Here is a 17,582-nt window from a genome sequence, read left to right as displayed (position 1 = left end):
ACACTTCTAGAGGTTGATGTCTGGACTTTGATTTGGCCTCCAACACCTTAATTATTTTCAATTCAACAATAAATTAGATTTAAATAGTTTCTTATAATTATTATTTTAAAAGATTAAATGTGTCATAAAGCAGATTTATATAGATAAATAAAGTCCATTAAGTTTATCTCTAATGAGAAGATGAGAGGCGATGGTGGTGGGGAAAAGCTTCCTGAGATGATCTGAGGAGGAAACCTTAAGAGGAAGCAGACTGAGAAGAGAACTCATCCTCATCTGGGTGTCAGCAGATTATAAATAACATCTCATCCAGAACTGTACATTATAATGATAAAAAAGTGCAGTTGGGTTAACAGGAACTTACGAGTTTATGAGGAACTTATGAACATCAGCATTCAGTCAGTCATTTCTGAACTCATTAGAGTCTTAAAGTCTGTGGTGTTGCAGTTATCATGAGTTAAAGTAGTTTGTATGATTTGCAGTCCTGAGGTTCTCACAGCCATGTTATTGTTTCTATCTGCTTCCATCTACAGTAATGTCATGGATCAGGCAGGTCCAGAGAGCAGAAGGGTCCAAATCACTGGTGTCTCAGGAGTATCATGATGGGATGTTTATCAGAGTCGTCAGAGCTGCTGATTAAACACTTTGTTGCAGAAACTCAGAAACCACAATGTTATTTCTGTTGACTTGAAACAACTGCATGATGTGAGAGAGCGCTGCTGCAGTCAGTAACACTTCTACACATGTGTTAAGAGCGTTCTCACACTGGGCCTGAACAAGTGAGTTCACTCTCATGTAAAATAACAGCTGTTATATGACCTTAACAAACACAAATATTTTCCACACTTTTTAAAGATTTAAAACCAGACCAAATGCAGGTCAAGTGTGTAAACAACCAGAGTGAAACAACCACTACAGTAAACTAACATGTGCAGTCAAATATATTTTAATATTTGAGAAAACAACAACAAAACAACAGCTGAAGTTTAGCGCTAGCAGTTAGCCACTCAGTGTGGACATCAGAATCCCACCTTTCTTCCTCTCCATACGCAGCTCTAGATCTTCCATTTGCCTAAAGTCAGATTTAATTTGAATTTCCTGCTCTAGTGGTAGTTTAGTTAAGATTTATTTATTTTCCCCAAAGTCTCCTCCCTCCATAACAGTTCTTTATAATGTTGCTAACAGTGATATTGAAAACAAAATGAGATGCTTTTATAAATACATGGCCATAACATTATGAGCACTGACAGGTGAAGTGAATAACATTGAGCACCAACTATACACACAAACTGGAGAGACGGTCATGTGACCCAAAGAACAGCTCACTTATACCCATGGGGACGACTAGCCAGCTGATGGGTCCAATCCCAGAAAAACAGTCAATGTTGGCCAGAGTAGAAAGGTATCAGAACACCCAGTGCATCACAGCCTCCCGTGTTTGGGGCTTAGCAGAGAAAGAGTTCAAGATGGTGATCTGGCCTTTAAATTCTCCAGATCTCCATCTGACCGATGTAGAGGGGATACGCTGGGCAAACAAGCTAATACTGTACACTAAGTTTTTACCCCATACACAAAGGATTCACCGCTAACATCACAATGCCAGACACCACCGGACACCCCAGAGGTCTTGTGCAGTCACACCCCAAGGAGACGGACCTGCCCTGGTGACACAAGGGGAACCTACACAATACTGGGTCTAATGTTTAGCTTTGTAAAAAATTGCAAATGCTGTGATGTAGCTAGAAATGCTAAGTACTTAACTGCTGTGTCTAATTTCTATGTCAAATGCTGTTAATGTCATGAAACAACACTGAACAAATAACTTAAAGGAAGTGAATTGTTGTCGTTAGAAAGTTAATTAACAGATTAAACACGTGGCTTTGATAGACTTAAAGAACACATTAATAATTACGAAATTTAATAGTCAAGCTTAATGTGTTAAAAATATTGTGTGTGTGTGTGTAAGGCTTTCTAATGTTTATATCTTAAATATTACAGATGAGCTTTCACACACACACACACACAGACACACGCACACACACACACACACACACACACACACACACACACACAGCAGGATTCCACATTATTCCTCTTTGGGGTTGTTAGATCTGCTGACCTAAAAGCACTTCATTAAACTTCTTCTATCAGAGAGGTTCCAGCACACAGGACTGATAGAGCTCCAGTAGATCATATCTGTAAAGTCATGTGACTCATCACAGCATCAGAATAGACAAGAATTCACTGTGAGCTTCACATCTCATTACAGCTAATGGACCAATCAAATCAGTCCACAGCTTCAAAACATCCAATCAGGCGTGAGTCTGGACCTGGTTTTCTACTGAACACACAAGTTCATTACCTCACTATCACTTTGTCTAAACAGGAACGATGATCACACTCTTTGTGGCTCTTTACTCTCTGCTTTGTCTCTGCACAACTGGTGAGGAACATTTTAAACTTTAAATTAAAATTGTAATTTTTCATGTTTTACTAATTCATTAAAATTAAATATTAACACTTTTTTTTTTTTTTTACAGTAAACACTTCTGACATCAAGGAGTTTCATGTGAAAACAGTAAAACATGGAGAAGCTGTAACTATGGAGTGTAACATTAGTGAGGTCAGAAACAATAATAGTTTAGCTTTGTACAGACAGAGTTTTGGAAAAGTGCCTCAGTTTTTTGCGAGACTGTACGCTGGCTCTCCTGGCTACATATTGGCTGAGGGATTTAATGATAACCGCTTCAGTGTTACTGTAAAGGACCAAAAGTTTGATCTCAACATTAATGGAGTAAGAGAAGATGATGGAGGAGAATATTTCTGTGGATATGTGGAGGGAAGTACAGTAAAGTTCACATCTGGAACACGTCTGCAGTTTGAAGGTAAACAGTTTTACTCTGATAACCTGCTAATTCCAGATCAACACTTTAACCAGAATTATGTGTACATGTGCATTAAATGTTGAATATTTCACATTATTCATATTTAGTATCATTTCTGTTTATTTGCTGCTTTTCCAATTTATTTGTAAAGGTGAAGAGATGAAACCCTGTCCTACACCTGGAACACTTAACAAGAACACACACTCTGTTACACACCAGGGTTCAAACAGGAGAGATGGAGAAGGTTTTAATTAAATAAACTCTCTTTAATTTTGTCAGTGGTGGACGATGTACACAAATCCTGTACTTAGATATTTAAGGTATTTTTTTCTCCAGAAAAGTAGAAGTCCTCTATTTAAATTTGTATTTAAGTACAAGTGGACTTTTCCCTGATCTTCTCATTGAGACGGCTCTTATGCCACTCTGGACACATCTCTTAATATAACATTTAACAATTAATTAATATTTACCCAAGTCCAAGTGTTAGCACTGAATGTTAACAGTTTTATCCTATGAGATTGGTTGATTAGTTTTAAACACTACACACTAAGGTAGTACAGCTCGCTAGCTAATGGAAATGGATAAGACTTTAACTGATTATTAGCTCCAGCCTGTGTTACTGTATTGGGTTGTGGTGTAGTGATGTTTTACTGTGTAAGAGTTACCAATTACTTAACTGACTGGCGAGTCACAACATAATCATGGTAATGATGGATTAAGACACAGACACAAAGAAACATTTCACTGTAGTGAGCTAATGTGGCGAGGCGCTGTGTGCACAGATCAAATCTTACTATATATACGTGCATGTTATTCACAAGTTCTGACGCGTATCTTTCTTGTTACACAGTGTTACTCACGACTCCAGACGTGCGTTGGTTTCTTTGTCTCTTGTTTTATTTTCAACATCAAAGTACAACTGTCTCTTGTTTTTTTGCTGTGTTCTGTAGCTTTGATAGATTACAGTTCTAACAACTTATTTTCCTTTAGCTTACAGTCTCACGGTCAAAAGCTTGTGTTCTTCACACCTTTCTGTATCCTTCCGTGTCTTAATAACAACTGAACAACTAACGTGCGTGATAGACATGCAGCTACACAACTGTGGGATGATGTCACAGAACAACTTATAAAATGATTTCACAATACAACTTACAAGTATAATACTAAATGCTTAAAAACCAATGGACTTAATGTATAATGCCTAACTAACAAATTGAAATGAAATAAACACAACACTAAATCACAAGAATAAAATATGGCCCTTACATTTCCAGCCCCTAATTGACAGGCAAAACACATTTTTGTTTTATTGTTTTTTTGTTTTGTTTTTTTTTACAATAGGGCCACAAAATTAACTCTGTTAACATTTTAAAACATTTTGTTTACGGTTTAACTTAAGGTATTCATATTGCTGCGTACCAAATGAAAGGAACATGACTACTTCATAAGGTAATTAACAGTCCATTTCACATATCAGGCACAGCTTATCGATGGGTCTTTCCAGGGTACTGGTTTTAGTTTTGACCAGCACACGTCTCACAAGTCCTTTTTTATCAGGGAACACTTTCGTGATCCGTCCGACGACCCATGAATTTCTTGGAGAAGACTCATCAATTATTAGAACTACGTCTCCAGTCGAGAGGTTTTTTCTCACCTGAGACTATTTTTGGCGCTCCTGAAGCAAGGGCAAGTATTCACGCACCCATCGCTTCCAGAATAGGTCGGCAAGATACTGAATTTGCTTCCACTTGCGACGTGCGTAAGTGTCCTCTTTTTTGAAAAGACCAGGAGGCAAGTTTGGCTGTTTTTTCATCAGCAGCAGGTGGTTACGTGTCAGGGGCTCCAGGTCTGTGGGATCGTCTGTAGCGGTGGTAAGGGGACGGTCATTCATTATAGCTTCCACCTCACACAGGAATGTATGCAAGCTTTCATCGTTTAGTGTTTGTTCTTTTAGTACAGACCTCAAGATTTTTTTTACTGACCTTATCTGCCTTTCCCATATTCCACCGAAGTGAGACCCAGCAGGAGGATTAAATATCCAGTGTATCCCCTTTTGCATGAGGACGCCTTCAATTTTTGACTGATTCCACTGTTGGATAGCTTTACACAATTCAATCTCAGCACCCATGAAGTTTGTTCCATTGTCACTTCTCATGAGTGACACCTGGCCTCTTCTGCACATGAAGCGTCGAATAGCATTTAAGCAGGAGTCTGTATCTAATGACTGCGCGACTTCAATGTGCACGGCTCTTGTCGTCAGACAATTAAACAATACGTCATATCTTTTAACATTACTTCTACCTTGTTTGACCTCGAAGGATCCAAAATAGTCTACCCCTATGTTAGTGAATGGTGGGTGATCTGGTGTTATTCTATCGCGTGGCAGTTCTGACATTTTTTGTTCACTAGTCTTTGCTCTGATCTTTCTACATGTCACACAACTGGACAAAAACTTTCTCACGAGGGAATTTGCTGTCGGAATCCAGTGTTTCTGCCGCAATTTTGAAAGCATATAATTCCTTCCACAATGTCCGACCTGTTCGTGAGTGTTTCTTAAGATTAAGGTTGTAACGTGTGAGTGTTTGGGTGTAATGACTGGGTGTTTTACATGCTCAGGCATTGCAGACATACCAAGACGTCCTCCAACTCTTAGCACTCCATCCTGCAGTACTGGGTCTAGTTTGGAGAGACAACTGTTTTTTTTACGGATGTATTACCCTTTTGTAACATGGAAATTTCGTCTTTGAATTTTTGGTTTTGAACGAACTTAATAACTTCGTTGAGGTATGACCACTTATCAATGTCGTGCTGTTGTGGAATGTTTTCCACTGAGACTGGGATGCTCTTTTGTGTGAACACTTTGGGGTGTCCAACAAAGGTGTTTTCTTCCAGCCCACTAACCTCTAAGTCAGTAAGCACATAACTTTCTACTTGTTTCCTCGCGTTCATGGTGCTTAACATGATGTAATTTTTTTACCTTGTACGTTAAATCGCCTTGCTAGTGACTCTGTACAAAAAGTAGCGGAACTACCTGTGTCCATAAAGGCATACACTTCTACTGACTTATTACTTTTCTTGGACTTAATTTTAACAGGTACAATGGAGAGAATACAATCGTCTTCAGCCCCGGTGCACGCGCTTTTTATTAGCTGTTTCCATTTCCAGCCTTTCTTTTTGTGCCTTTATTTGTGCTTGTTTTGCCTTTATTTGTGCTTTCAATTGCTCTTCCTCAGCTTTTAACCCTCTGAGGTCCGCGCACGCATATATGCGTTTTGAGGCGTCTTCCCCTGATGACGCCAATAAGAACTTAAATTACACTTTAAGTTTTGATCGTACAGACAAGATCTATATATTAATCAAATCTGTAAAGAAAGCTTGAATTGTCTACTTTTACATTTACTAATTCAATTTGAAAACAAATAATCTGTTTTTATGTAATCTGTATGAAAGTAAGGAGTGGTACAAATTCCCCTGTATCGGCTCATTACAGCTAATGTGATCCCGCCTCCCCGCGCGCACAGGGAGGCGGGATCATGTTAGCTGTAATGAGAAAAAAACAGCATAAAAACAGATTTTTTTTGTTAAATTGGTAAATGTAAAAGTAGACAATTCAAGCTTTTCATAGATATGTATTTTGTGTCTCTCTGTGGAGTATTTGCTGAGTTTCAGTTCATTTTAATGACGTGTTTCTCCCTGCAGTTCACGCAGACCAAAGCGACAGACAGCGCACCCGGTTTGTTTTCTTTATTTTAATAATGCACAAAGGTTTATTTTTAACATCTGTGCATACAAATAAAAGTAGACACTTTACAGATTCGATTAATATATAGATCTTGTCTGTACGATCAAAACTGAAAGTGTAATTTAAGTTCTTATTGGCGTCATCAGTGTTTTTTTGCACTGTTCCTACACTTTTATATTTTAACATGTAATTTATGTGTAATTTGTGATAACAGCTATATTGTCTGTTATAGTGACTGCAGTAATGCAGCTGAAAAGTCAACTTTAATTGTTTAGGCCTAATAAACTGTTTAACTGAACTCACAAGTAAATCTTATGTTTTTTTGTGTCAAACACATTTTCAAATAACCTAAACACTGAAAATATATACCTTATTTTATCCTCAGATTCTTTCTTGTAACTCTCCTCTCTCAGTCACATACCTGTCTGATGGCTCATTATGCAGATCAGTATGCAGGCCTTTTTGTTCTCAGGTGTGAATCACTGCATTAGTAATGATGGTTCACGCCTTCTCGCATAGACCCTTTACACTCAAAAAGTGACTTAAAAATGTTAATCACTATATTGTTTTCTGTGAGCAACAAATGTTCTGTATGAGTTTCATGGCCTTATTAAAGCTACTTTTATTTTCACAAAACGTACTAACCACGCATAATATTTTTTTCTCAAAAAAATCCAAACACATACATTCATTTTGGTCACGTATTATTGTAGAACAGTTTGTGCTGATTACAAGAAAAATACAGGTTGGTCAAGTAATATATTATAAGTAGCTGAAAAAAGCACAAATATCAGAGCATGTCCAAACATCTCAAGGGCCCCGAAATCACCCCGGACCTCAGAGGGTTAATTGTGCTTTCAATTGCTCTTCCTCAGCCTTTAATCATGCTTTCAATTGCTCTTCCTCAGCCTTAAATCATGCTTTCAATTGCTCTTCCTCAACCTTTAATCGTGCTTTCAATTGCTCTTCCTCAGCCTTTAGTTGAGCTTCCTTCAGTTCTAGCGCCTGCCGATCTCCTAAGGTTGCTGCTTTAGCCAGCAAAGCAACCATGGCAGGGGGGCATTTTAGCGAATAACACCGGCACCCTCTCCCTATACCCCAGCAGAAGAGCTCACCCTTGGTTTCAATAGTAACAGAATAATTGTGAAGGGCATCCCTGTGGGTGAGAAAATTACCTCCACTTATATAGACGCAATCGGGGGATAGAATGTTACATGTTATTAGACACACATGGCGATATACGAAGGAGGACCACAGCCACACACACATGTATACATATACTGTATGTATGTTTAAATACATCCATCAATATATATAATCATAACAATCACAACCAGTCATAACCAGCCAGGAGAGCGGCCTAAATCCTGTTTACATAAAATAAACCTGCTTCCGAGCAGGTTCAAGCTAACGGACCTGTTGCTATGACAGCAAAGACAAGATGCGCATCGAAGAACGAAACAATCCAGGATCAGGACCAATCCACAACAATCTAATTTTTCCCGCAAGTTACCACAATTATAGAATTGTGTATAATTAGTTTCCAATTATTGTTCCAAATATTGTTTCCAATGCTGAAGCAAACATGAATTTTATTTTGCTTTACAACAGATCTTTCATGATAAATGTGTGTATATGTGCTTCATATTATTTTCATAATGATAAAATGAGATGCCCAAATTCGTGCTTTAAAATTATTAATAAGTTTCTTATATATTTTTTGTAATGTCTTAACAGGGACAAAACAGTGAAAGACATGGCAATGTCTCGGTTTACATGGTGTTGAAATTAATTGAATTTCCTGATAGTAGGCTATCTGATAGTGTTAACAATGCGAATGTCCTGATTCGTGAATATGCCAACATATCTTTTTTAAAACGTAAAAATGTGTCGACATCATCAGAAGACATGAATGAACTATATACATTATATTATTAAGTAAATATTATCTTATGACCACAAACTTTTTCTGGCTTTTTATAATAATCATCATATTTGCTGTTTGTGTCCAGCATTAAATAATTATTTCATCCATTATTTAACCACAGCTGGAAATAATAGCTGGAATGTGATGTGATTGTGAATTTATGACTGAAATAAAGCTGTTTGTCTTATGTAAAGTACTTTCACTTTACAAAAGGCAGCGTTTTTTATTAAAAGGCTGATAAACGTGTGTTGTACAGTATATACACCGCCACAGCGCTCAGTTACTGTAATCCCTCTTCTCACCTTTCATGTTGGTCTGCTCGGTCTTGTTAAATCGTTTTAAACCCCTCAAGTCTGAGAATTCCCCCATCAGCGAAACCTGTTTAATAACTTCACACCTATCGTGAATGAAAGGTGAGCAGAGGCATCACAGTAACTGAGGGTTCTGTGGGTGTGCTTTACCTCAGAGCGCGCTGTCACGTTGTATTCAGCGAATAGACTAAAACAAAATCATGTTTGCTTCAGCATTGGAAACAATATTGTATTAGGCTAACTTTATTAAAGATTATTCACTTTTTTTATTCTTTGTTGTAGTTTGTATTTTTGCACACACGCGCGGGCATCTTTAAATTTGAACAGAAAATAATAGTGGGCTGGTAGAAACGTTAGTTTTCATATAACTTAAACAGCTGAATGAAGTTAAATATATACATTACATTAATAATTGTATTTGCTTTACATTTGAGCACTCATGTGTAAATAGCTTTTTCATTGTATATATACTACCATATCATATATTTGTGTCTAATACTGTTTTATTCATATTTTACTACATCACATGCAGTTTGTAATTTACTTGCGATTGTACTTTTAAAATGTAACCTACGTATCTACAGTATAAACATATTTAACTACTGAAATTTGGTTGGTCTGGTTTTTAGATAAAGTTCTTATTCTTATATTTATTTTTTTAGTATTCATAGCAAAAGCAACCCAACAGAGTGATTAAAGTACCCGGAATAACACAGAATTTTGACCCAGCATAAACAACCCAATGATGTGTTTACAGAAACCCAGCATTTTTTAGTGTACTACTACAGTACTAGTAAATAGAGGAAGTGCAGTCAAAGCCCAGGGATTCTGCGTGCTGTCGCGTTGTATTCAGCAAGTAGAATATACAGTATTTTTGTGTTTGTTTTATTTTATGTCTGTAGTTTTATCGATAAATCGGCTCATATCCGCGCACGCGTTTATACCTGCCTTTTGATCAAAAGGCCGCACATGCAACTCACTTTCACTTTGCACAAGGCAGTGTTTATTGTTTAGTGTATATTTAAAGCGCATGAACACAATAAAACAATATTGTTTTAGGCTAACATATAAATTTTTGTATTCTTTGTTGTAATTTGTCTTTTTGCACAAGCACGGGTGCATTACAATAATAATAAGTATAATAACAATAATGATAAATTCAGACCACTACTACTACTAATAATAATAATACTGAATGAAGAAAGCGCAGTTAAAGAAGTATCATCATTAAAGAAAAGAAGAAAATGAAGAATAATACATATCAGTATTTACTGTACAGTTTGAGCTCTGTCGCTTGCTGTCAATGGGCGCCTAAGAAAGATAACACATTTTCGGCTTCAGTAGACACAATACTGCAGACTGAAACACGACTACCCCCTACAGGTAATGAAGGGCATTTTCACAGCTTGCCTTGTGCAGCCGCAGCAAGTCGCGGGATCCCTTTTCTCGAAACGTGCATTCTTAATGGCGAGATCTGTAACTGAGTTAGCGACGTACAGGGAATGGACCCCAGCAGCTCAGTCATAATCAAAATAAGATTCTGTCTATGTGTTGGCTTGGAAAGATTCTTTCTTCTTTAATTTTTCTAATAAGCCCATGAGTGTTGAAGTGGTGAGTTAGAGTCAGGACTTCCATTGTTCATGTTCCCAGGAGCTCAGTATTGTAGGCTGTTACACTGATCTCATCACAATAATGTTCTGTGTTTGTTAGTCAGATACGCCAAATAGGTGAAACCAACAGATCAAAGCAAATCAGATCATAACAATACAGCACATTGGATCCTAATTGGTCTGCTTACTCTGCTTCAATTTACACGTTTTTCACTCATAAGTATGAAGAAAGGACATGTAACATAATGTAGTAAAGTAGAAAGTCTACTATTTTACTTTTAAATGTAGTTAAAGTAAAAAGTCCCCCAAAATGAAAATGTTAACTAAAAAACAGATACTTATAAAAATATACAGTGGAACCTTGGATTGAGAGTAACTTGGTCTGCAAGTGTTTTGCAAAAAAATGTAAAATAAATTTTAACTTGAAAAGCGAGTGAGGTCTTGCAATATGAGTAGTACATACACGCTTTATCTCCCTCACGTCATCACAACTGAGCCAATGGTTCTTCTCTCTCTTGGCTGTGAGATTGTGGGTAATCATCTCCCATGCTCAGTCTCATTGTGCGTGAGTCACTCGTATATATAGTCAACATCAGTGCCTGTGTGTACTGTTTACTATCACACTGTGACCACGTGTGACTGTTCTTTAGTAACCGTACTCAATAACGTTCCCCGTGAAGTAAAAGGTTAAAAAGTCTGTAGGAGTGTGGGAGATGATTCTGTTTAACGACAACGCAACGTCACATTTCCACCAAATCCTCAAAAGGAGGCAAAAGCGAGTGTCATTATAGAGTTTCACTGTTAAAGTCACACAAAAAGGAGGGAGAGAGAGAAGAGGATAAGGAGAAGGAGGTTATTGTGAAGAACGATTAGTTAGTGTGTGTGTGAAAGTCATCCTATACATTAACCTCCTCCTTCTCGTCTCTTCTCCCTAACGCCAGGCCAATTCTTTTCAAAGGTAAAGTGCAGGTTAATTTATTTTATCTTTACTTTATATTTAAACATAAACATATTTACACTTAAAAATATTAAAGTAAATATAAAAATTGCAAAATCATGTCAAATATACTTCATGAATTGAGTACAAGTCAGTAAAAAAAATTAAGTAGATCTGAATAACTATATTTAGTACAATGATGTACAAAATTGAGTAAATTTAATGAAAATTAGAAGTTAATGTAATGGTTACCCCAAGTGAAAATGAGTAAAATAATTGAGTAGATATGGTTGAAATGCAGGGTAGAAGAAACTGAAAATTAAACTATTATTTAACAAATAAATGTGCTACATTTACTAAATATTTTAACTGAGTTTAATTCATACTTCTCTATCACAAAATTAATATGTTAAACTTTTTTAAAGATATTTAGCCTTTACTCAAGAGGTATTTTAATTCAGGTCAATGTATCTAATGACACCAAATTATAAACAAAGAAACAATACACACATTACAATTTTAATTAAACATTTATTTGCCAAATTTGACAAGACATTGTCTTTACTTTGCAAATGACATGTAACAAGATCATAAACAATGAGCTGAATTGATCTTATTAGTAAACAGTCTCACAATCAATACTTCAGCCACAAACATTATACAGTTAATACAGTGCTTTGTGTTTTGCTCTTGCAGAACAATGCATCTCAAATATAGAAAAATAAAGGAAGCTTTTACTCTAATGAGTGTGTTCTGTTAATCTGCACAATCAAAGTTCCCACCTTGACTTGAACGTCCCTTGTACATGTCTTTTTCCCTTGTATAAAAAATGATACTCAACTTTATTTACACATTACTATCAACTATATAACTTTTTTTTTTTTTACTTTAGTTAATGGAAAATCTAGTATATTCTAGTGGAAAACTTGTATATTCTAGATTCATTATAGGTAAAGTGAAATATTTAATTTGTAATGGTTACACATTTAATACTTCTGTAACATTTAAAAAGTTGACATTTACCTCTTGTTTTATCTCTATTCTAACTTCTCTTCATTAGTGGTGTTGGTGCTGTGAAAGAGATATAGAAAATATATAACATGTTTCACACAAACACACACACACACACACACACACACACAAAATGAAAATCAATTTTAGTTTCTTTTACTTACATATCACAATATACATAACATTTCACTTCAATATTTTAATTTTATATTTCTCCCAATTATAATTCTGAGAGAAATGTTGTACTTTTACTAAATCTTTATATTTCATAGCTTTAGTTACTAGTACAGTACTTACATTAATTTTATCAACATTTGAAGTTTAGAACGTCATGCACTTATGACTTTAACTTAAGTAAAAATTTTGAAGTTCTATTGTTTTAAACAAAGCTATTTAGCATTAATACTGCTAATTAAACTGTCTGCCTGTAGTGCTGTAAATCATGACTGGAGCTGTACTGGACTCAGGGCTGTACTGGACTTAAACAGTTTCCTGCTGCTGCGTGCCCAGTGTTTAATCATGTTTAAAATACTCACATACAGTAACGGATAAAATATTACCAGAGTCAGGTGACTGAACAGTTTAAACCTGCTTTGGTCTGCGTTTCCTCCTTAAAGTGTCGGAGTGACCAAGTAGACTCTCGGTTCAGTGTGTGAGTTGTGTAACGCTACACACGTGTTAATTATTTGAACATGATAGTTTTATATCCTCTCCACAGTGGCGGTTGGCTGCACAAAATCACCGCATTTGGCGGGAGAAATTCAAATATTGCGGCACAACCGCGGCCGGTTACAGCGAGAAACCCGGACATGCACGCGCTGCTGCTCGGTGTTAAATCTCTCCTTTTACGCCAGAGTTTAAGTGTCTGTATTAAACGCGCTTTAGCTGAGCAGTTCGGTGGTTGGAACAAACAAGCTAAATCACACTGAACCCCAGGACTGGCCTGTTGCTAGCTATCGTTAGCTCTGGAGCTCGGCTGTGACAGGATTCAGAACAGTAACTCACACCCTATAAAGTTGTGTGTGCAGGCAGACAGAGTCATTATTACAGTAACTTGTGTTAGCTGTTTACTCACCAGGATTTGTAAGGAATGTTCCAGAATGTTCCAGGTGCTTCATGTCCATTCTCACATCCTCACAGCCTTCTTGTCTCTGATGTTACACCAGATTTCCCATGAGCACTTGCGCAGGGCAATTTACTCAATTATAAATTTAAGACAAAAATTTATAGTTGTTTTTTTACACATTTATTTTGATTTGTCAACTCGAACAATCATGTATGTGATTTTTAGAGATTTTATTAAGGTAACATAACCTGTTTGTTACTGTGAAATTTACAAGGCCACAGAATCATTTTTTAGAGTGTGTTAATTATTTTTCTATGAATAGTTTTCGGTTGTGGAACGAATCATTAGATTTTCAATTATTCCTTATGTGGGAAATGTGATATACACTTTGATATATGAGTGCTTTGGATTACAATTACATTTCCAGAACGAATAATGCTCGCAATTTAAGGTTTAACTGTAGTTAAGTACAGTAACAGGTTTATATTTACTCTGTTACTATCCACCACTGAACTTTGTATAACAGAACTTTCTATAAATTAATCCTTCTTCTGTGAATAAATCATTTTAATTTCTATAGGTGAAGAGATGAAACACTGTTCTACACTGGGAAATGGTAAGAGTTATAATGAAATAAGATTATTATTATTATTTTTTTTTAATATTGTTAAAACATTCCCTGTGTAATCCAATATTTATATAAGCGTTATTTATTTATTTATTTATTTATTTATCTATTCATTTATTATTATTTTAGGAGATACAAAGCGGATTATTGCCTTAATAGCCACCAATATAATATCTGTTATTGTAATTGTGGCTCTGGTTAAAGTTTTACTTAAACAACAAGGAAAAGGTTTGTTTATTATTATTATTATTATTATTATTATTATTATTATTATTATTTATAGAGTTACTGTATAATTTTGTCACTAAAATGTGAATCCTTTCTCCATTTAAACTTTACTTGTGTGTATTATTGTTCAGGTTCTTCATCAAGCAACCATCAAACTCCCACCAATCAGGTAATCCAGTCTTCTATTCATTGTGATTCTGTTCTGTTAAATAAATACACATCTGACCTACAATCCACAATGTACAGAGAATTTTAATAGATAACTATTTACAGAATATCAATGTAATCATTATCTTTCCTATTTTAATCCACTTTGTTTTTTTAAACGTCTCTTGTTCTTTATCAGGCTGATGATGAAAATGTCTTGAACTATGCAGCTGTGAGTTTTGCTAAGAAACCTTCATCCTCCAGAACATCCAGAGACACGAGCCATCAAGACGTTTATGCACAAGTTAAAATAAAATAGATAAAGAGAAATAAAGTCAGAACTGAAAAACAATATGAATGTAATCATCCCAGTTTGTACACAGATGTGTTATTTAGACAAAAACATTTTTATCACTGAAACGTTCATTATTATTTCCAAACTGTTTACTTGTATTAATTTGCTCTACCTGATAGATCTTTATTGTTTGCTTGTTTTATTTCTTTTTCAACTTTGCATTTGTACTCAACGTCCAACATCTAAAAGTCTAACATTTGAATGTTTTTCAATATTTGTCTTTAAAATAGTGAAGATGTTTTTTATATTTAATTAATAAATATGTTAATAAATATGTTACATCCTGATCACTAATCCAGGGGCGTAACATCCTTGTGGTCCCCGGACACTGTGGCCAGTGATGCGTTGAGAGGAAGCAGACTCAGAATAGAGGTCATCATCATCTGGGTGTCAACAGATATAAATAAGTGTGATTATAAATAACTTCTCATCTAGACCTGTACTATACTATAATGTGCAGTTGTGTTAACAGGAAATTATGAGCTGATGAAGAGTTTATGAATATCAGCATTCAGTCAGTCATTTCTGAATTCAAGATGTAAGAATCAGTGGTGCTTTATTGACATGACAGATATTTACATCTGTATTGCCAAAGCTCAGGGATGAGTCAGAAGAATAACAGGAATGTACAGATCAAAATATTAGCAGCTAAAAGTCATAAAAAACTGAGAAAAATATAGACACATAAAACACAGACATTTAGCTCCACAGTCAAAGATAAAGTGACACGTGCAAACTATTGAAAAGAAAAGTAATAACAGCAATCAGTGTGTGTGTGTGTGTGGGGGGGGGGCAGTGAGTATGATGATGTGATCATACTTACTGCCCCTCACTGTGTGGCAAAATGTCAACAATTCTGTGTTTTTTTTTTTGGAAATATAGGGTAATGTACAGTAGTGAGGAAAAAAATTAACTTAAATGATTTTAGCAAATTTAAGGGGGTCTGAATCCTTTCCGGAAGGGTAACTACGTAAGAAGATGACGGGAAGAGGGGAGCTTACTTTGGATTCACACACACACACGTGTTTAATTGAATTATTAACATTTTACTGGTTAGTGATTGGTGCAGACATTCACACTATTTTGGGGGAAGGGAGGGTCCTAAGCTGTAAAAGAAATTGAACGAAACAACTGTAGGCATTTGTAGTTCCTACAGATATTAGTAGCAACAGAAATGGAAAAAAACATATAAAAGTCCTTTTATTCCACGAAAAATGTTGCTGTTTGTGCGGGCAAATTACAAAGGGTAAGAAAGCCTTTTAATAATATATAGTAGTTATTCAGTTACTGATTTTTTTCCACTGAATATGTTGAGCTCACTAACATGCTGCTAGCCATAGCCCCTTTGTGTCTCTAGCTGCTCTGTGTTTTCTGTCTCCCTAGTGTCCCAGTGAGCTTGGCCTTTGAGTGTCTCCTAGCCTAGCCACTGGGTATCCCTTGTCTCTGTGTTTCTGTGCCCCAATTCCCTAGTGTGTGTTGAGCTATTAGATAAGTGTAGCTTAGTGCATGTTGGGGCTGAAGACATGTTTAGCTAGGTGTATGTGTAGCTGACTGCCATGGTTAAGAGCAATCTTAACTATGTTTAGCTAAAAGCCATTCCTAGCTGACTGCCATGTCTTTAGCCCTAGTCCCGTCTCTCTACGTGTCTCCCCCTAGTCTCTACATGTCTCCCCCAAGTCTCTACATGTCTCCCCCAAGTCTCTACGTGTCTCCCCCAAGTCTCTACATGTCTCCCCCAAGTCTCTCTCTGGTGTCTCCCTCTAGTGTCTCTCTCTGGTGTCTCCCTCTAGTGTCCAGTTTCAGCTCCACGCATAGTTTGTGTGCTATGTGTTTGTCCTTCTTCTGCCTGTGTCTCGCCACAGGACGTGTGTTTTTCGTCCTCCAGTCTGTGTCCTGCCAGAGAGTCCTTGTTAGCACAGAGTTAAGTATTGTTTGAGTTTGGTTGTTCCTTTGTTTGTGTCTTTATTTATACTTCCTGTTTCCTGTTCATTAAAGACATTAAAGATTATTATTATTATTTTTTTTTTGGTTACACAACCCCTCTGCCTCTATTCAATTCAATTTAATTCAATTTTATTTGTATAGCGCTTTTAGCAATTTTCATTGCCGCAAAGCAGCTTTACACAGTCAAAAGAATTATTTAAGTTTGTATGAAATGTGAATTTGTATGAATTAAAATGGTCAGTTTGTCCCTGGTGAACAAGCCGAGGGCGACAGTGGCAAGGAAAAACTCCCTGAGATGGTAATAGGAAGAAACCTTGAGAGGAACCAGACTCAACAGGGAACCCATCCTCATTTGGGTGAAACAGAAAGCAGTAAATGATCTGCATTTATACAGTGTGTAGGGTGGGAGGCAGTTCAGCTATAATAGCTGATGTTAATTGATGTTAATATGGAGTCCAGGTAGTTATTGAAGACCCAGGTAGACTTGTAAGAAGTTCCAGTCATGAACTATCGAACTGTCAAGTCCCCAGAGAAACAGTTGCCAACACCAGTCAAGGCCAGAACCATCTTCTAGGTAGAGAGAATCATCCCCAGACACCAGACGCATCCCAGAGAGACACACGGGGCATCCATGTGACGAGATCTTCAGCCAGAAGCGGGGCACCAGGATGGGTCAGACAGGTCCGGAGGGCAGAGGGAGTCTGGATCACTGGCAGCTCAGGAACGACATGTGTAGCTCAACAGAGAGAGAGAGAAAGAGTGAAAGGGGGAGACAGGAGGAGAGAGGAAAGAGA

The 17,582-nt window shown here is 36.6% G+C and overlaps 1 protein-coding gene across 1 annotated transcript; it reads left to right on the top strand.

The window, feature by feature from the left end:
- The first annotated feature begins 2,285 nt into the window (after positions 1-2,285).
- Positions 2,286-15,588, top strand: LOC128514849 (uncharacterized). The gene is made up of 6 exons (XM_053488743.1): positions 2,286-2,440; positions 2,538-2,882; positions 14,067-14,102; positions 14,244-14,342; positions 14,474-14,511; positions 14,689-15,588. Exons 1-6 carry the CDS (start codon positions 2,389-2,391, stop codon positions 14,806-14,808), a joined length of 690 nt encoding a protein of 229 aa, XP_053344718.1. The 5' UTR covers positions 2,286-2,388; the 3' UTR covers positions 14,809-15,588.
- Positions 15,589-17,582: the final 1,994 nt, after the last annotated feature.

The sequence above is a fragment of the Clarias gariepinus genome, chromosome 27 (assembly GCF_024256425.1).
Source record: "Clarias gariepinus isolate MV-2021 ecotype Netherlands chromosome 27, CGAR_prim_01v2, whole genome shotgun sequence".
Lineage (NCBI taxonomy): Eukaryota > Metazoa > Chordata > Actinopteri > Siluriformes > Clariidae > Clarias > Clarias gariepinus.
This window is presented reverse-complemented; position numbering and strand designations above follow the sequence as displayed.

Coding starts and splice junctions, on each gene's coding strand:
- LOC128514849 (XM_053488743.1), top strand. CDS start 2,389: ATGATCACACTCTTTGTGGCTCTTTACTCTCTGCTTTGTCTCTGCACA. Junction 2,441..2,537: donor GCTTTGTCTCTGCACAACTG/GTGAGGAACATT, acceptor TTTTTTTTACAG/TAAACACTTCTGACATCAAG. Junction 14,512..14,688: donor ATCAAACTCCCACCAATCAG/GTAATCCAGTCT, acceptor GTTCTTTATCAG/GCTGATGATGAAAATGTCTT.